The sequence below is a fragment of the Chanos chanos genome, chromosome 15 (assembly GCF_902362185.1).
Source record: "Chanos chanos chromosome 15, fChaCha1.1, whole genome shotgun sequence".
Lineage (NCBI taxonomy): Eukaryota > Metazoa > Chordata > Actinopteri > Gonorynchiformes > Chanidae > Chanos > Chanos chanos.
In genome coordinates, this window is record NC_044509.1 from 11,841,531 (window position 1) to 11,862,537 (window position 21,007).

General features: G+C 41.1%; 1 protein-coding gene across 1 annotated transcript in view; it reads left to right on the plus strand.

Annotated features, from left to right (window-relative positions):
* The window catches only part of gbe1a (glucan (1,4-alpha-), branching enzyme 1a), a 107,483-nt gene extending 88,250 nt beyond the window's left edge, over window positions 1-19,233 (plus strand). The window contains exons 15-16 of the mRNA XM_030792724.1: window positions 7,713-7,830; window positions 18,115-19,233. Of these exons, the coding sequence (XP_030648584.1) occupies window positions 7,713-7,830; window positions 18,115-18,177 (181 nt within the window). The 3' untranslated portion in view covers window positions 18,178-19,233. The remainder of the gene's footprint in view (window positions 1-7,712; window positions 7,831-18,114) is intronic.
* Window positions 19,234-21,007: the final 1,774 nt, after the last annotated feature.

The window sequence follows — 21,007 nt, forward strand, 5'->3', positions numbered from 1 at the left end:
AGGAGATAGATGAGACACAAGAGAGAGACGGAGCGTGCGCATGTATGTATGTGTGTGTGTGTGTGTGTGTGTGTGTGTGTGTGTGTGTGTGAGAGAGAGAGAGAGAGAGAGAGATGCTGGGCCTCATCAGCGTCAGCCTACGTATGTACATTTACACAAACACTCACACACACAAACAAACACTCGCTTACCTGACGTCACCCACACCTTATATACAGCTGGCCTGGAGACAAATTATCAGCATCATAATAAAAGATCTTTTATATTCATTCCAAACTCAGTGTTATGCTCACATTCGTATTGGGGATTTAATTAAAAATAAACCTGCTTCTTAATTGTTCTTAATTACAAATGGTTCATCACATCTACATACAGTAAATTTGTTAATTAATTTTTTGAAAGATATCTTTAGGTCATGTATTCATCAGCCAGGAAGGTTCTGCAGCGATCGTAACAGAGGGAAAAATAATCAATGAATCCAATAGACATTTGTATTTTTTCTCACACAGCTTATGGAAACCATATCGACTAGAGAGTAACTGAGGTATATCTGATCTCTTGAATGGGCTAGGTTTGGGTTTGTTATTCATTAAAGGACAGAATGCTTCCAGGAAGAATATGGATATGTATGAAGGCAATACGGAGGCCTGATTAAAAGATGTCATATTCCCTCCTCAAATAAGTCCAGCGCTGTTTTCTTTTCTTCGCCGTTGTCGGATTTCAGTCCAGTTCACTCTCTTACGCCTTCAGTCATTTTGGGCACAGACACTCGTATTTCTCATGTTTACAGACTCTCAAACAGTAGAAACGATTCCCCTATGGGACCCGTAGTCATTCAGTTGGGTCTTCTCCCTGTTTTTGTTTTTGTTTTTGTTTACGATCCTCTCCGTGTGAATGGCTGTGAAAGGAGGGATGGCGCCTTGTTTGAGGTTTTTCTTTGCGATCAGGGCACTTCGAGATTCCAATCAATAATGCAGGAGTACATGGCGGAGTGGTCCACTCCCGCAAACTGACCAGTGAGTCCCACAGATGGGGGTCTGATCCATTTGCCCACAACGAAAAAGCCTTGGAGAGATTTTCTCTGTTTTTTTTATTTAACTTGAAAACTGAAGGTTTTTCAAGGTTTTGGTGGAGGGGAGGGGGGGGGGGGTGTTGGTTTTGTTTTGTTTTAGGGGTTTTTTGTTTTGTTTGTTTGTTTTTTGCACAGTCTGGATACTGTTTTTACTGGAAATCTCCACCTCTTTATTTCATTTTCATGTTCATATCTTTTGTTGTATGTGATCTAGTATGCTCTCTTTTCTAACATTCAGGAAGTTGACTTGACTGGTCAGTCAGTGAAAAACCATTCTGCTATCTGGACTCTGGATGACCCCCAAATTTCAGGAAAGTCTTGAGAATCCTGTTTCTAATCCCATTTCTGCAGTCGATTCAGTAGATCAGTTGAAATGATCAAAAAGGAATTTGCCTGGATGTCCAAATATTGCTTGTTAGACACATGGGAAGCTGTTTTTTGATTTGTGTATGTGTGTGTGTGCATCTGGGCATCTGCGTGTGTGTGTATTTGCGTGCTGCTTATTTGGCTTGAGAGATGGCTTTGAAATACAAATCTAAATTCCTTCTCAGGCAGGTGATAAAACACATCATTTACATGAATGTGGACTCACATGAGCTGAGCTGTTGGTTGAAACCTCATGCCTGATAGACTCTCCAGCACAAACACACATTAAGGCCTCTCATTGTAGCCAGTCACTAACAGCTAGAGACACTCAGCCCTCCCTGTCCTTCCAGCGGCGCACCAAGTACCCCCTACATTTCTCTTCAGAGGACCCCGCCAACGGGGAGCAGCCAGAAAAGTATTAGCCCAGCCCAAGGCCTCACGCTAGGGCTTTTATTTAATCACGACTCCGCCAGAGAGCACACTTAGTGGGAAACAAAGACACCCCTCCAGCTGCAGACGCTCCTTCCTTCCCCAGCTCCTGCTGTTGCCCTTTTTTTTTTTTTGCCCCTACCCTGCCCGGGACGCAACAGGCCTCGCCACACGACCCCGCCTTTCTCCTTTTGAAGAGGCAGAGGGACGGTTCTAATGGTTTCAGGCGACCAAATAGAGAAATAATAGGGTCCCCATCGTTCTTTCTGCGCGACTAATCTTTTTTGTCTTATGGTGCTTTACTTTCTCATTAAAATAATGCCTTTAACCAGTAATCTGTGTGCTTTGGAGAAAGAGCAAGCAGCCCATCCCCCGTGCCATTTCCTTCATTTTTCCCCCGGAGCAATAGACCTGAATGGAAAACTTAAAACGCCCTTATTGATATTCAGTTGATATGAGGCATTTTGGACTAGGTCTCAAATTGGTATCATTACTCTCTCTGTCTCTCTCTCTCTCTCTCTCTCTCTCTCTCTTTCTTTCACTTTTCGACTCTCTCTCCTCTCATTGGAAGCTAGCTTCAGGTGGATTTGGACTAGCGGCAGGGCGTCCCTATGAAAGCTTTACCTGTCCATGCTGTTCTGTCTTTGAAATACACCTCGCAGCATGCATCTGTCCATCACCACCTCATTATCCCCGTAACACGTCGATGCCACTGCAAATATATTCCACCCCGTCCGCGTTTGCTCCTCAATGTAAGCGCCATTGTGATCCATCCTTTGTTTGTGTTTTATATATATATATATGTATGTATGTAGAGTCTATTAGTTCTCTTCTCTCATAGTAATGCAGCCGATGAAAGCAAAAGCAGGAAGCTATGGGCCAGGTGGACAAGTTTCTGTCGTATTGCTATTCTACAGGAGTGGGTCAGTGGAAGAGAGCCAAAGACAGAGGGAGGGGAAGGGGTGGGGGGGGGGATCAATCATTTCTCCCTGCTTGGGTTTATCGACCCTCTGGTCTCCAGGGCCGTGGCGCGCTGAAGGTGCTTTCAGCCTATCGGCCAGGTCGATAGGAGCGTGGCCAGCTCATGCCAGGCTGTGATAGGTGATCACAACTTGGCTTTTTGATGCTGGACGGCCCGGTTCATTCAGAACGTGATCGATGGCAGGAAGGACGTGCTGAGGTGGTGGGGGGCTGGGGGCAGTGTGTGAAATTGTCCTCGTCCTCTGTGACTCATTTGATGAATTAGTGTCCAGAGAGGTCCAAACTGTTAGTCACTACAAAAAAAAAAAGAAAAAAAAAGAAAGCATGCTCCAACCAGTTTACAACCCTTAGGATCTCAGATGTGTAGCATATGTGCAAAACTAGAAAGACAGTCGGGAATAGGGTTTGTTATACATCACTGTTTGAATTTGTGTTTTTTAATATACAAGCATTATTATTTTTTATTAATCTTAGCAGGTGCTTTGTTCTTTTTCTCTGCTGTTTATTCTCTATATCTTGACAGCAGAAAACTGTTTATCTGTTAATCAGCATCTATGTGCAAAGACTGTAAGCGAGTTAAAACACTGTTGAAATAATCTTCAGAATTATTACAAATCCCCCAACACATGCACATGTAACACAGCTAATGATCAAGGGTTCAATTATTCCAGCTTTCCATACTCAATCAGAACGTACATTTATCTCACACACACACATACACAGACACAGACACACACACACGTAAACAAACACACACACACACACACAAACAAACGCACACACATGCACACACTCAATATGCTCTTATTGTAGACAATGTGTCAACTGTCTGCTATTGCAGACACATGTGGGCCACTGATAGGCTTCTGTAACAGTCCGTTAACTGCCAATTTGTGAAGGCAGCATGCTTATTCAGTGTGACAGATCTGCAGAGAAGTACTGGAGGTACACTTCCACTCCCAACACTTCTCCCCCCGCATCTGCCAGACTTCACATTTATCTGCTACTTTCACACTAACATGAAAATGTACTATTTTAAAAATTCTCTCCCTCTCTCTCTTTTTCTCTCTCACTCAGACTTCTCTTCTATCCCACATCACAGCATTAAAGAAGGACGTCCTCAAACTTTTTGAGGGAAGGACAATAACAACGCAAAAAAAAAAAAAAAAAAATGAATAAGTAACTCAAGACAGCAGTTGATAAATCTATGTGTTTGGAATGAAAGTGTGTCCAGAGACTTATTGTTCCGTTTTGTTGTTGGTGTTTTTTTTTTTTTTTTTTTTTTTTTTGATCGATGCTTGCACAGCGTGAGAGGACGGGGCTGGGCCACGCGTCGGCGAGCTGTACATTCCGCTAGAGTGGACTCAGCGTGTCATGAAAACTTTTTATTACATAATTCATGCTAAACAAGGTTGAGAGAGAGAGGGTGAAATTATGCAAATTTCCTGCAAGAGAGTAGAGTGTAGGATTTTGAACAGACTTTCCAAGAAGCATACAGTGTTTACACGATGTTAACTAGACTCATAGCCACCGTTCAGTAATGCAAAGCAAAAAAATCATTTACCCCGCAGCATTTGGAAAAGCACATGAATGGTATTGTAGTGACTCTTTGAAGTCTAATTTATTTGACACATAGGCCGAATACAGTATATTCTGTGTTTGTGCAGTACATTAATTTTAATATAGACTCAGAGAAAATCTAGATCATAGGTGCCCAAATCCAACTATACAGGGCCACAGTCCTGCAGACTTTTGTCCTCACTTTTAAATTAGAACCTGACGTTTCCCTGGGGAGCAGTTATGTGTATTCTTCAGCCAATCAGAGATGACGGTGGTTGGTTGATGTGGAAACATGCTAGACTGCAGCCCTCCAAGACTGGGCTTGTGCAGCCCTTATCTAGATCATATAAACTCTGTAAATTCAGACAATTGACAGTGTAATTGGCAGATTTGTAACGTAAGCCAAACACGGTCAGTTCCAGTGCAGCTCCAGTTAAAGTCTCAACCATTTTTTCAAATCAAATCTGATCAAAGAAACATAAAACCCATGACAAGGGGGGCAACATATATAAACGTGGAGCCATACACTCTCTGACGCATTGCTCGACAGACATATTTTCACCTCCAGATAACACCAGAAAACGGGAAGGAGAAGAGGAGACGATCAAGGATAGGAGCTTTGAAAGAGTGAAAGCAGTTCAGTTGAGTAAGAGAGAAGACAAGGAGAGTGAAATGGATAAGAACTGAGGACGGAATAGATCTGAATAGTTTAGAGGAGTTTAAGAAGAACTTACCCCCCCCAAGAGGTCTGTCTTCGTTTACAAAGCTTTGCTTCTGAATGAAAGAAGCAGATATCTCCTGAGCGTTTCATCGCTGTTGCGCGATGTTGCGTTGTGTTGGCCCCAGTGGTAGCAGAGGTCCAACATGTTGGCCCCCTGCTTCTGCTGTCAGTGGGAGCTAGTGAGGTGGAGCAGAACCAAACGCTCCGACCGGATCACATCTCAACAAAACAAGCAGAGGAGAAGGTAGGAGGGAGAGAAGGGAAAACAACCGAAACGGAGATGTAAAGCAAGATGACATGCAGGGAGACGGAGAAATAGTGCGAGCCTCTCAAGAAAGTGAGATTTTTTCTTCTTCTTCTTCCTCTGCCTCTTCTTCTTCTTCTTCTTCTTCTTCTTCTCCCTCTGAAATGCTCCTCCTCCAAAAAAAAAAAAAAGAAAAGAGAAGAAAAACAACCGAAGGTATAGAATGGCCTAGAGTTAACTCATCTTTTTTTCCAGCATGTCCATTCTTCTTCCTTCCTTTCTTGGTTTTTAAGTTTCAATCTCGCCCAGATCCTAAAATTTGTATTGTGGTCTGTGAAACTGTGATGTAACTTTGCCAGCATGACTCCCTCTCCAAATTGTGTTTGGGACATAATTTCATTTATTAATTTGCATAAGTGAATGGTAAACTCCTGATTTTCGGAGGATTGGTCTACTCTGTAACGGAGATTAAGGAAAAAGTGAGGAAGAGCACGTGGAAGAGATCGCTGCCCCTTCAGATGAATGCTTCCTCTTTAATGAGAGTGAGTGTAACACCTGAACCCCTTTCTTCAGCACATGAAAGGTGCACCTTTCATTTCCTGCTGCTCAAGAGTTTTAAGTCTACCTTTTACGAGACTTTACTCCAGTAAGTTTACTCTACAGCTTGAGAGGGGATGACCTCTGTGGTCAAGGTTCAGTGGCTGGCTTTGTTTTCTCGCTCTATATCTCATCCAAGAACTAATCGAGATTTATTCAGCTTTTAGCATTCTTGAAATAATGAATAGACCTCCATGAGGTCTCATGAAATGTCAAAAGAGGTTGAGAATTCAACTATGGTTTCTTTTATTTAGAGATCGTACCAATAAGAAGAGACTCCGCATATAAAAAGGGTCTCCAAGATCCTATTTTGACTGACTTCTTAAGAGACAATTGTCTTTCAATCTTCTTATTAGTTGGGCTACTGACCTATCATCTGGAATATTTTGACCTTAAATAGAGTAAGCTTTTAGGCGGATGTCTTCCACCATTCCCTTTCATTCCTTCCATATCGACCACTGTCAAAAATAACTACCTGACTTTTGGCCTGGCCAAATTCACACCTTTGTCTCTTGTACTGCCAAAGAGCCTTTGAGATAGACAGGTTATTAACATATTATTTCATGGTATGAAAAGAATGGAAACAGGTCAGACAAATAGAAATGCATATTAACTTTGTGTCACCTTCAGCTCCTGTATTACCTGCTTGAATATTCAGTGCCTGGAGACAGGTACTTCCTCTCTTCTTTCTCACCCTCCTCTCATTCCTTCTCTTTCTGTCTCTTTCTCACTGTCTCTCCATACGATGTGTTTGTGGTTGGAAACCTTGCTGTGTGTGTTGAAAGTAATAGTATCCTGATAGGGGGTAAATTATGTTGTAGCTAAAGATTACTTTCCCTAGCAGGGGGTGGGGCTTTGCCACGGAAACACCACAGGAAAGAAGTAATGAAATATGTCCCTCACAAACCGGGCTTGACTTGAGTCTCAGATATGGATAATCCTAACTCTGTTTTGTTGCTTATCTGATAAACATCATTCACCCTCCCAGTATTCCTTGTTGGTAATTAAAAACTCAGCAGTTGCTTGTTGAATAAAAATATCGTGGATTAAGACTTTTATTGTCCTCACTGTTCACATGCCTTTGGCAGGGCATTCAAGGGAGCACAGCTGGCTGCATTCCCTTGGACAGGTGTGTGCTTCTCAGTGCTCATTGGCACTCAACAATGGCCAGATGTAATTCCAGTTGCCAATACATGAATAGTCGTATTCTCCAAGCTTGTTGCATCGTATGAGGTTTAAATGTCCTCACAATGCATGGTTTTGTCATGTCCCAGAGATATGACAAATGCAGACATTTTACACATCATCGGTCACATGTTCCCCTAAAGACCCATCCCAGTATCGCATGTTGTTGCCCGAACAAAAAGAACATCCATCACATTTCTGTGTTTATTGCTGTCAGATGAGCCATCTGCTTTCTTGCTATTGTTGGGTGAACACAACTAAAGAATGATTTGTTGAAAATAGTCAGGTAGAGCTCGTAGAGCAGAACTGCTTAATTAATCTGAATCCCTTCTTACAGGAACCTAACTGAAGACTGGGTTCACCCTCGCAATGTAAAACAGGGCCGGTTCTTTTTTTCTTGTTCTTACACCCTTTCTATTGTGCATACCGAATGTGAACTTTTAGAAGGGAAGTGAGTTGACTCTTACCTGATCCTGTGTTATCTTCTTCTTCTTCTTCTGCGCTATGTAAGTTACACTGTCTCCACAAGAGTCTTTCTTAACATTACTCTTCCTCAGATATACCATTAGACTGAACTCGGATGACCCGCAGTACGGCGGCCATGGGAGAATCCAGTTTGGCACCGAATTCTTCACAGAGCCCATGGCCTTTAAGAATAGATCTCATTCGTTCCAGGTTAGTTCCACCGCACACATATGAAAATAACTGCCCATTACGACTGTCACTGTAACGGTGTACTACCTTCCCAGGCATGGAATATGTGTCATATATTGACAATATGTGGCAATATTTGTACAGCAACAGAAGCAAAGTCATGGTTTGTACACATCTGCATCATGCATCTCCTAATATCTCATCTTTCTATGCATTTTATTAAACTGTTGCCCACTGTTAGCAATGCAAACAAACATATCATAATTAACAGTGGTAGAGTCATGGGACTTAGGCATTGGATTCTGCTGTGCTTGTTCAGAGATGCAGTCTTGTGTGAATCTTCCTATAAAGAAGCCATGGTTCAGGACTCTGAAGGTTTTTGTCAGAACCAAGAAGGACGATTCAGAAATTCACTTTCACTCTCTCCACAAATGAGATGTTTGTCACAACAGTATTGATTTTTTTCCTCTTCCTTTCTTCCTTTCTTTCTTTCACTTCTTTCTTTTCAGGTGCAGTGAGGTGGAAAAGCCTAGATTCGGTTCATTCTGGGTTATGGCTTTTGTGGTTGGACTCTGTGTGTTTTTCCGGAGGCTTTATGAGTACTGTGGTTGTGTCAAATACACTTGTGGCGGTGAAGGTATCTCCTGTGGATTAGTGTAGCATTGGGAAATGAACTTAAAGGAGCTAGACTCGCTTTAAACAGAGTGCTGAAGAGAACCCTGTTGGACCACTTCAGTTTACTCTGTTAGTAGAGCACTTTACCTGTGATCTACTGTATGTTTAAGACAGTAGGGTTCTGCTAAAAGTGATTTTATGACACATTCAGAAAGCTTATGAATTATAGATTACTGTAGCTATAAATTATTCAGTTATAAACTAGAAAAGAAACTTTGTGAACAAACTTAAAGTTGCCTTGTAATACCTCCGATGTGTTTTCATAGCTAAACAGTGCTGAAGTACAAAACCTTTTTAGCATATTTGGCCCCTTCTGTAATTCTTAATAGATTTAAGTCATAACCAAACCTAAAAAAATTGTAATTTAGTAAATGGTTGATGGTATGAATGGACTGATTGATGCAGGGAAGAAAGAAAAGAGACAGCGATTGAGGGTTTGGGACATAGAAAACAAAGGGGAGATATTGATGTATTGCGTGAAGTATAACAAGCTCCCATGTTTCCCAAGATTCCAGGCTTTAATCTGTTTAGGGACCGCATGAATGTTTGATTCGTGCATCACAAAACAAACATATGATAGATAGAAATGTGGAATAATGCAGCAGTTTCACGCTTGTCGATAGAGACTGCGAGTCAGAGGGAACTCGAGCGTTCCAGGGTCACTCCCTTTCTTGCTGTGCGGCAGTCGATAATAGGCAGGTGTTGGTAGGAGCCAGGGGAGTCGTAAGGGGGAGGGAGTTAGAACGATTCCAAGGGCCCAATATTGACAGGGGACCCTCATAGAACACTATTAATAACACTATTAAGGTTTTGGGAGCCCAATATTATACTCTTTCATAGTGCCCAACATTTCTAGCGTCACCCCTAGTAGTTGCAGGTGGAGTTACGTGAACACCACTCTTCTCCAAGTTTTTTAAGTCCCTTGACTACACATTATAACTCACAGTGTGAAGAGAATGCAGTGGATAGCTTCTTGTGTGACAAAGGAGAAGTTGTGCTAGCTTCTCTCACCTCAGTTGAGTTGACTATAATGTGAATACGAGAACCTTTTTGATTCCAGGTTGTTGACTATTCAAAGGATACGTGCAATATTTGATGTCTGCTACCCTGAAGTACAAACAGTTAGCCATCCTAAACACAATTAGTCATGCATATTATGACCGATTTTAACCTCATGCAAAAAAATTTCTTTGAATAAGTGATGTAAGCTGTTGCAATATAAGGATGCCTTTGGAAATTGTTGCAACCTAACAATGAGTTTTGATTTTGCCAAAGTAAAACAGGCCTCTGATATACTCGGCTAATTATAAAGGGTCCACTATGAGTCTACATATTACAAAGGAAGGCAGTCAACACAGTTGAGGGTAAATGATAACCCAGAGATTTGAGGAATGCACCGCGATACCGCATCATTCTCTGTTCTCAAATCCCCGACATGCAAGCAGAGCGCTATTCACTTAACTCAACCCGCACCCACAACTCCTACCATTATCGAACTGGCGACTGACTACTGCAGCACCGCGAGAAAAAAAGTGACCCTGTAACATTCCAGGTTCGTCTTATTTTTATTATTCTACCCCTGTGTTATCACACCTGGTACAGTATATCTGCTGATAAGAGACACCCTGGCTTTTTGAACTTGGCTTGCTGGTATTCGGCGGTAAATATAATGTACCGTCGAGTGGGACCCCGGGACTGGAGTTGAGAAACAGTCATTTTGTGTAATATTTGTTTTCTGACAATACAGATTTTTTTTTACCAAAGAGACACAAAAAGGAAGATGCAGAGGGCCCCAGGGATACAGAGGATACTTGAGTTGTGTTTTCAGCACTGATAGAAAAATGAAAATGAGCTGTAATGTAAGAACTGTACAGTGCTTAGTCAGGCGTTCCCGGTTTCGTTTGTCGAAAAAGCACCTTTTGGTTGGTTGGGGGGTGACACTGTTTGAGTTGATAGCTCCATAAAAGGTAGTGATGAAAAGAAACCCGCGGGGAATTTTCTGGAGGTTTTCTGTCGTCCGCGGTCTACACTATCTGATTTACTCACTCTGAGTCTCTCTGTTACTGTGGCTATTCATTTCCCATGGCTATTTTCACCATTACCACTGGAGCCAAAAAATAAGGTCGGCCTATAATGGACAGTATACCATGCCACTAGCAATCAGTTTGACTTTGAAGGTAGGGCCAGTTTATGTTCACAACCCCAGTCTGGTTTCTATCCCCTACCCAGCAGGCAGGTGGAGGAGCTCTCTAGACAGGTCCATAAATACATTCCTCTAGCGTCCTATAGCTATTGATTTCCAGTAGCCACACATTTATGGAATCCTGAATGAGCTGTTTGTTTTCATGCTGCTAAAGAACTGTAGAGCATTAGTTTCTCCATCCTTCCTTAACTCCTCCAGCACTCACTACTTGTTTACCCATGATCTTTTCCTCTGTGTGTCTTAGGTTCAGCCAATAGAAGTGTGTCGAAATTCATCTGTACTCTATTTTATGAAGTTTCAAATGAGTTGTATGTTTTTCTAGGGAGAACGAATAAAAATTTGAATGCGAATGAATATGATATGATTAAAAAATACATATCATATATAAATATCGTAAATTTGAATATATCATATATAAATGCAAATGTGAAAGGTTTATAAATATGAGTACATGTAAATGTAAATATTTTAGTTTTTTATATGAATGTATTCTGGTCTCTTCACTGAGAGAGTAATGCTTATAATCCTAATGTAAATATTCAGTGTGGTCCGTTGAAAGGTTTTAGTGTCCTGTGCTTTTGTCTTCTATTGTACAAATGTACTCTTTCATGTTTAATCACTCTTAGCTTCCTGCAGCTATGTTTCTTATGTTAACCCAAATTTGGTAATCTTTTAACATATTCAAATTATACTTCCTCCAAATACATTATTATCTCCCTGCCCTTGTTAAGCTTTAACTATTGCACCATTTTTGTTTATTGCATGGCAAAACCCCTTGGGCTACCCTAAGATAGTGATTACTTTAGGTCAGAAGCATTCATTTCAGGTTGAATAGAAATGTTCAACGAGGATCTTCAGTTGACATTTGTTGTGGTTTTTGTTGTTGTTGTTGTTATTTTTGATAAGAAAGAGACTTATTCTCATTCAAATTTGTCTCAACTTACAGATGGATAGATGGATGGATGAATGGATGGATGGATGGGAGGATGAATGGACAGACTGACAACAAATCCAGGAATTCACATCTGAAAACTTTCAAAAGATGTGTTCATTAAATTGCCAAGAACAGGGTTTTGATTTACTTTCAAATCCTGAGAAGCGGCAGGGAAGTCCTTTAATCTTTTTCACATTCACAGTTTCTCTTTTCAGATTATCCTTCATTTCAGACATCATGTATTCTTTCATCAGTATGCCTCCATGCTAAATATGAGATTTAGCTAATAAGTCTATGGTGAATCTCAATACCATTACAAAAATATGTAGGATAAAAAGAGGAGAGAAAAATATTGAAATTGCAAGAGTGATTCACCATCCTTTTGTGTCTCTGTCAACTAATGTGGGGTTTATAAGGAAACCCTTTGGAAAAAAAAAAAGAAATAAGAAAAAAAAAAACAGGCCCCTTTTTAGAGTCATGTCTGATTATGACAGGAAATGAATTATTAAGCTGCGACGCAGGTGCCGGATAAGATTTCCATTTTGGGAGACGTACACTATGATTTATTTAAATGACTGTTACTTCAGAGTCAGTTTAAAGTTGTGTCTTCTTTCGTCTTTTCTCTTAAATGGGACACATCATCTCATCCACCTCTCTTCTTCCCTCCCTCGGTTTTTTTTTTTTTTTTTTTTTGCAGATAAATTTTCATTTACACTCTGAGCGTGTTTCTCTCTTGACAGCGGGCACAGTTGAAAAGGAACGAATCCTCTTGGATTAGGTGCATTTATAGTTCAAATCCTCGGTAGTTGCCGCGGTAACTTAGGAGGATCAGAACAAGGACCTTACTTTTGCAGTACATTGTGCTGGGGAGACACTATTAACTGTTGCACGGCACACCTAGTTCCCCTTCCAGTACCGCATGCATTACTTGTACTGGCTAGAAGAAATTCTCTCGACAGAGTGTGTGTGTGTGTGTGTGTGTGTGTGTGTGCGTGTGCGCGTGCGCGCGTGTGTGTGGGTGGGTAGTGTTTCTGAGATGCAAGGAACTCAGGTGGAGGGTCTGTGATGTTTTTAAAAGAAAAACTTTGCTTCTCCATCTGTCAGTAGGACGAGGTGTCCGCTATTGATTGGGCCTGTTTTGAAGTAGATTTACTGTTTCTGTCGACCGAGAACAGAGCCTTGCTGATTCAGCCATTTTGTTCTGCTTCTGCATCTTCTTCTCTCATTTTTAAAAAAAAAAAAAAAAAAAAAACTTGTTTCCTTTTTCCCACTCATCAAAAGGAGCTCTAGAACGACTGAACTCTTCCACAGAGTCAGATCCACAGAGTCAGATCAAGACATGATGGGACAGGGAAGCGTGGGTGGCATACTGAGGAGTGGTTATGGTTTTGTTTCTCTCTCTCTCTCTCTCTCTCTCTATCTCTCTCTCTTTCTCTTTCTTGGGGTAGTGTGATCCAAGCTTTTCATGCGTATTGGATATCATGTAAATGAACAGCAGGGTTGAATAATTACAGGCTTCAGATCTGTTCCTGATTAGCACTCGTCGTTGATCGCTAGAAGCGCTGCCTTTTGACAATTCCACTGAAAGAGAAAAAAAGAAAAAAAAAAAAAAAAAGGAGAAGAAAAGGAATGGGGAAAACACAGAATACCGAAGCTCAGTGATCAAAGGAATGAAAAGGGTTCCCTTTTCATTCCATTTTCTGTCTGAATCAATAAGCACACACAGTGCTTAGATTCAATTGTGAAGTAATGAAGTAATGAGGTGGACGCAGAAATGAGTTGAGTGGGAACCCTGCTCCAAGTTTCATGTTCATTTGAGTTTCCCTCTGACCTAAATTTGCATTCACCCAAGACAAATTAGTGAGTATCTTCCAAGAGAAGGCTTGAATGACAGCTTTAAGAACTGCTGTTTGTGGGTTTTGGGGGGGGTTTCTGTTTTTTTTTTTTTTTTTTGGGGGGGGGGGGGGGTCCCGTGGATCTTTTCTTTTTGAAAAAGCTTTTTGTGTTTCCGAACGATGGGCTTCCTTTCAGTTGCTAGCGAGGTTTGCGTTTTTATCTCCTGTTTTCCCGACCTCCACTTTTGGCCTCTGTGGAAAAATAGCTTTAACTAGAAGCATAATGAAGTTAAATTGGCCTGCTGAGCACAGAGTGCACAGGTAGGAATACCAGTAAACACAAGCAGAAACAAAGCAAGCATCCAAGAGGAAAAGGAGGAGAAGGAGGAGGTGCTCCACTCCTTCTGGGTACAGGTAGACCTCCCCTCCCTGCCGGTTTTATCCACTCATTAAATGTTGAACACGCTGCTTTAATATATAATCTACCCAAAGGCATAACTCACCTCATAGAAGACAAGCACCACAAGCTTCAAGAACCTTCATGATGGGTATGTTGGCCACTGGATGTGAATAGCATTTGTAATACCATTCAGACCAAGACCTACCAAGTAGATAGAGTCAAATATTCACATTAAGTTCCCTCTGCTGGGCATTACGTCTTGAGAAATCTTCTGGGTGTTGATGCGTTTGTTTTGTCTCCATGGATCTTTTTCCAATTACCAGCAATTATGGTCTTTGGAGTCATTACCTTGAGGGTTGTTTGAGCTAACGTCCAAACAAAATTGAAGCCAAAGATGAAAGTATGAACGTACAATCATTGTTATGGGAGGGTTGGGGATTGCCCATTCGGAATGACTCATCTCCAAGTTTAAGTCTTTAAGAGTGCAGAAATTAAAGGTGAACACAAGGGAGACGTCAGTCATGAACGGTGTTGGTCTCTCATTGGATGGTTGGTAAGTTTATCAGCTTCCCAAATGCCAGCTAAACTGAGCTTTGCTGCTGTGCTGTGAGAGGAGGTCCCTCACACGCCGCGATCCCGGCAGACAGTTGAGACGTGTGCCTGATGTACGTCTTGGATTATTATTCCTTGTTGACAAAATGATAAAACGTGCAAAGTTGAGACAATAAGAGTGACTCTGGGTCACAGCTGGAGCTCCTGCTCTCAGCAAGATTGATCTGTCTTCCTAACTCTCCCCGACTGAGGTCTCACGCTGCTTGCGACACAAGACGTTTTTTTTCTCTCCTGCTGCACGGTGTTTAATTACATGCTAATGTACAAATCAACAGGGCTGCATGGCTGTAGACTCTCTTTGGTCCTCCTTCTACCTAAGCTGGTTACTGTTGAAGGAGCCAAACTCAATATACTGTCACACCAGTAGAAAGACAAGACAACCCATATCTCTGTGCCATTGTTACAGCATTACCGTTATCAGAATGGGCGTTAAAGAATAAACAACAGCTGTTAGCCATACATAATGTTGCAGTCTCAATATGGCAGATGGACATTTTGTCCTGTATTGTTTACAATCTGTACTTTTTATGCAGTGTCTTGCAGCAATAAGCAAGTGTAGAATTAGTGATATAAGGGACTGATTTTTTTTTTTTTTTTTTAAATGTGTGTAATACAATTTCATGCAGAGGAAATGAGCTACTTCTGTCTATCTTTAATCTCTGAGAAGGGTGAAAATCTTTCTGCTTAATGTCAAGCTACATCGTATTTCATTTCATCACAGCAGACACTGTGATATTACTCATCTGATGATAAACATCCCTTTGAAACGTGGAAAGAAATTTCTAGTAGAACTTTCTGAGCGCTTCCTTTCTGTCACTTAATACCGCGACAGAGGCGGCATGAAATGGTGTGATGATTTCGAAATGAATGCTTATTGGACTGATTTGAAACTGATTCTGAATTAGTTTCTGGAATGAAGCCAGCGTTGGCCTTAAAGGTGTTCCTCTGCAGCACCTGAGGTTTTTTTTCTTTTTTATGTTTTAAGTGTCGTTGATAAATTAGCCGCCTGGCAAGGGGTCCGCCACCATGATGTTGCTGGTAATGACCTGCATGATGCGATTACCTCCGCTGATGAGTCCATTGAAGATGGTTATGCTAGGAATCGATGAAGCCTCTAATGCCATTTTTGCTTAAAGTGCTTTTAAAGAGTTTCTGCTAATCGCCACGGGCATTTAAACTGAGCAAAATGTGTAACTCAGTCTATAGTGGTTTGACAAGAGGAGCTCATTTGCAAGCAGGCCTACTGTAATTCATGTCGGTCTCATTCAGCCGTACTGCATTAAACTTGAAAACAGATAACAGGCACGTGACTCCTATGCGTCAATATTCTTTTATCTATTGCCTTAGAAACTTCAGAACCTTTTGTTCAACTTTCTAACTTGAACTTCAGTGGATAGGAATCCAGCTAACAGTAAAACAAGAAGGCAGTCTTTTTCTCATGGCAGTGATGAACCTCTTCAGATAAACTAAAACTATTGTTTATGAACTGTAATTTACAGATCCTAATAAGTTCATTGTTTACTTGTCTATCAAAGCAGTGTTAACAAAGATTTGAACAACGCGCAGTAAATTCCCCAGAGTTAAAATGAACTCTGAGAGTGTTTGCATTGTCCAAATCTGGAGCAGCCTGGAACATTCTAAACAGTCTCACAATTCATTTAGCACTGGCTAGTTTGCTGTGTAGGACTTGCATGCAAACTAAGATAGTAAGGCTTTATAAATACCCCAGGGAGCTGACTGAATGATGCAGTTTTATGGTACCAATATTAAAAAACAGCAGTGTCCATCTGAGCGGTCCGTTCCCGTTTGCGATAGCGCGTCCTTCAACCAACATTTAATGAAGGTCAGAAAACAGAACACAAGACAAATATTTGTGTCTTGGGAGGGCTTAACAGGGCAAAATGTTTTCATCTTTAGGTTTGTCGTTTGTTTTTTTTTCCTTTCTTTTTTCTTTGTCAGTCTTGTTGGAAACATTTAATGGTTTTTTGCCTCAAAAAACTGCCTAAAATAAAACTCTTATATGAACGATGAAGGCTTTGGCTCCTTACCACCTGCAGAGGGGATTACTGAAGTCCTCTTTAGTGTAAATCAATGCACTGTTTGTAAGCGGGCTTTATGCCGCATGCAGTTTTGTTATTTTATCTGCACAAAAGCTCTTGGTCCACAGGCAACCACAGCTCCCAGCCTACAGAGTGGCCTTATTCCAAGCTCCTATACTGACACCAATTGGCCATTTATGGAAGCTCACTCCTTCACCGTTCATAATCTGAGCTGGACTGGACACCCAAGATTAACCAGTGTAACACACTCCTCAGCTGTCTCTCTAGTCTCTCATCCTTATTCACTTTCTGTAGATGCCTAAAAACACAAAAAGGTATATGATTGGATTATTCAAGGAGATGTTGGGGTTTTTATTATGGTCTTAATAGTCATTCATTCACTGTCGTCATTATTTACCTTTGTGAATAAGGCATCAGAAAATATTGAAGCGCTCATTATTTTTTTGTGACACATTAGAAGAGAGCTACACCAACAAAAACGCACCATTACCCTCAATTATACAACTACACACACACACACACACACACACACACACAGCAACATATATACAAACACACTGGTCTCCTATATTTTATAGGTCTCCATTAGAACCTCCCTTGTGGCTGAAAACATTTAGTGTGAGAGAAAGCTGAAGAAGCTTTTTTTTTTGTTTGTTTGTTTCTTTCTTTCTTTTTGGGGGGGTCGGTGCCATGTGATCATGTCTTTCCTATCTGAAGCAACTTGTAAAATGTTTCTCCTATATCGGCTTTGGTTGTGTTGCGGTGAAGTGTGTGTGTGTGTGTGTGTGTGTGTGTGCGTGTGCGTGTTGCATAGACCCAGTTAATAAAGTGCTCCAACAGTCCCAGAGGAAATCAACACCTACCTGGACTACAAGAGGAGGAGGAGGAGGAACTCTATTTTCTCCCAGTCCTCTCTCTGATTTATTCATGAGACCTTCTCTCTCTCTCTCTCTCTCTCTCGCTCTCTTTCTTCTTCTCATAGAAATTTGTCTTACTTTCTCTAACCTGGTCTTGCTTAGCCTACCAACTGACCTTTCACCTCTCAGCTGGCAGCCCCTTAGCTGTACCACTTACCCCCTTTTCACCGCCGTGGGAGCGGACTACAGCCGAGGGTCAGCGGACTCCCTAATGAAAACTCTGGGGTCACTAAAAGCACTGTTTCAACCCAGTAGATTGGAGTTTGCATTAAATGTGCAATATAGGAACCCCCCTGCCCCACCCCACCCCCCTTTCTCCCTGAAGAAATGTGTTTTTTTTTTTTTTCCTCATCCCTTTTGCTTTATAAGTTAGCCATCTCAAATAGCCTCTTAATAGTGTCTATTCATCAGAGCTGCCTACAGTGATGTTTCGTTTTTAACCTCCTCTGATCCTTGTAAAGTGCATTGCGGTATAGAAAGCCAGCTTTCCAGCTTAGAGACAATGCCCACATTCAAACGTCAGTCCGTCAACTGCAGGTCTGGCTAATGATTTTGACAAAGGTATTCAATACGAAACAGAACGATAATTCATGCCTTTTTGTCTTCTTCTCCCCGCTTTCTCAAACCTCTTTGTGGCTCTCTGTTTTTTGTTTTTTTTGTTTTCCCTAGGTCTACATTCCCTGCAGGACTGCTCTAGTGCTGGCCAATGACGAGATTGATTACTGTCATTAAAGAGTGGGAGGGCTAGCAAACAGGGCCCCCGGACCAAGCTGCAGTTAGCTACCATCGCATCCTGAGCTTTAAACGTTGACATCATGGAGGTTAACACTGTGCAGCAAAACACCACCTACACACCTTCAACTGCTTCAATCTTTGAATCATTTGAGGTTGTCTCTATCATACAAAAGAGCGTTAGAGACAGAGAATTGTTGGTTACACTATACGTGACTATCTCTGGTTTGCTCATTTTAAGTTGGCTAACTGCTAAGATAGCATAAACCTCCAAATGTTTCAAGTAAATGTGCTACACTTAAAGAAAATCTAAGGTTAGAAAAAAAAATTGAGAGGCTTTTAAAGATTGCAGTAATGATAATTTTAATCTTTCTGGCTCTTTCTTGACCTAAAACATCTCGCTCACTCTCACTCTCTTTCTCTCTCTCTCTCTCTCTCTCTCCCTCTCCGCCTACTTCCATTACTTCCAGTCACCTTTACCTTATTTCAATTAACTTTAAAAAGCCTGTATCAGAAGGTGTGATTCATTGATCCATTTAACAGTTTTGCAGAATGGGGTGACGTGCTGGTCAGATCAGATTGTTTTAGCGTTTGAAGCTCCAGGGTTCAGAAGACGAATGAATCCAATCCCTGGAGGAAGCAAATGCCTCCATCAGTAATCCACAGGGACATAACGCCAGACAGTTACTGTCACATAGCTGGAGAATCTCCTACTTAATCGCTTTAATGACCAATTATAATTTCCTCTCTAATGAAGTTAATTACATTAAAGCTAGCTTAATCTATTGCAGCACTTAAAAATTTTTACCCATTGCCTTCAACTCGGCTTCAGCTATACGATAATACTCTTGTATTTTAGCACAGCTGGCTTGTGAATGCTGAGATAGTTTGTAATTCATGATTATTCTCCAGTCATGTCATGTTCAGTCAAGTAGAGAGAAGCGTTATAAAATTCAGTCTTTTTTTTGTTTTGTTTTGTAATTCTCCTTTTGTGTTTACGCTGGTGTAGTACAGTTACAGAAACAATACTCTGCTAAATAAAAGAAAAGGAACTGACTTGAAGCGTTCATTCTTCTGTGTAATTCTTCAGCGTCTGTCGGCTACTCCTTGTCGCTTATATAACAAGCATGTGGGTGAAGGTCTCATCTTTCTGTCATTTCTTTGATGAGCGTCTCACTGTCTCTTTTGCCGACTACGCCACAGCAGCGAAAGCGTTACGGGCCTGGTGTTTTTTCGCCAGCCTCGGGGCTGTCTGTTTACAGTGAGAGTTCCCCGGAAGGGCCTCTGGCCTCTGAACTCTGATAGAATGGAACGAGGCTTGCTTGAGTAATTTACTGTGGAGCTGCCATTTTTTTTTTCCCTCTTTTTTTTTTTTTTTTTGATACGCGTGCAGGATTACGGAATGATGCCTTTGTTCTCTCCTCTCGCCCGCCGCTGACCCCCTTATTGTGAAGCCGCGCAGGTGCCTGGAGCTGATTTATGACTGTAATTATGTATGAAAATGCTCTTGGAGGTGAAACCACACAACGTCTCCAGCAGTGCCCTGATTCTGGGTTGCTTTGACCAAACCACAGGGCCCACAGCACAGCTCTGAATAGCACGAATAGAATGAGTGTGTTTCGGTGTGTTAGAGTGTGTTTCGGTATATACACACAGACACAAGCATGGTTAGAGTGGAGCTAAGGGACTGCATAAAGAGGTCTTCTATTGTTTTGACTGTGGAAAAAAAAAAAGAAAGAAAAGAAAAACACCCAGCTCTGGTAAATTTTTAGTTTGATGAAGGCATTTTGTTTGAACTTTAGAAACAAAATCCCCAGATCAGCTCTGTTCAGGCAGAATTAGACATCACGCAGGTTATGAACCAAATATTTTTGTTTTTTTAAACTTGCTTGTGTATTCCCTATTGGATCTTGTACAGCAGAATGCGCGCGTTGCATTCTTTTCCTTTTCCGTTTCAGCTTTAGCTGTCATTAAATGAACATTTGGAATATTCACTCAGATTAGATTTCTCCGCGAAGAGAAAAAGGTTCATCAGTATTCCGTGAGTAACCTCTTAGTCTTTAGTACATGTATCCTGTGCCCTCCATTTTCATTTGTATTGAAGGCTCTCCAAACTTTTTTTCCTCCCTTTCCTTCAGGTATTTATCTAACTCAGATAAAAGGGAACGGTTATGAGGTGAGAAAGGTACATCGTGTTTTATTTGCTCTTTCAGCCTATTCTGTGTCAATTCTATTACCATTTTCAAAATTAAACAAAGAATACCTGATGAAATGAAAATTCCCCCACTATTTGCTTGCAGATTGGATATGGTCTCTGAATATTTTTCTTTTTTCTTTTTCATCTTACCAGACCTCTGTGTCAAAATGGTAATGCTCATTAAATAAGTATGAATTGGTAGACATGGCGTTGTGTGAATAGTTTCTTTTATCTGGATCAATGCTTTTAAAAGGTGACGAAATTCGTTGCCACGGATGCTGTACGTCTTCAACACAATAATGTATACAAACGGAACACTTCTGACGGAATCTTGTGCACAAACTGTCATAAAATGCAGGTAAAACTGTAAGTCTGACTAATATTGGACAGTTATTTGTAAAGAAAAGAATAGTGTCCCAACTGTCTTTTTCAACAATTTCGTGAAGTCAAAGTAGAATCAATTGCTGATTATTCTAATCTGTTTAGCGTTATTCCACTTTCAACTTTCTAAGGTAGGGTTGAAACCAATTACAAGAATCGTGAATGGCTGAAAAGCCTCAATGGAAGAATTGTGTGAAAGAGTTCTCTATGGATGAAAATAGTTTCTTAACGATGAACAGGAGGGAATGAATC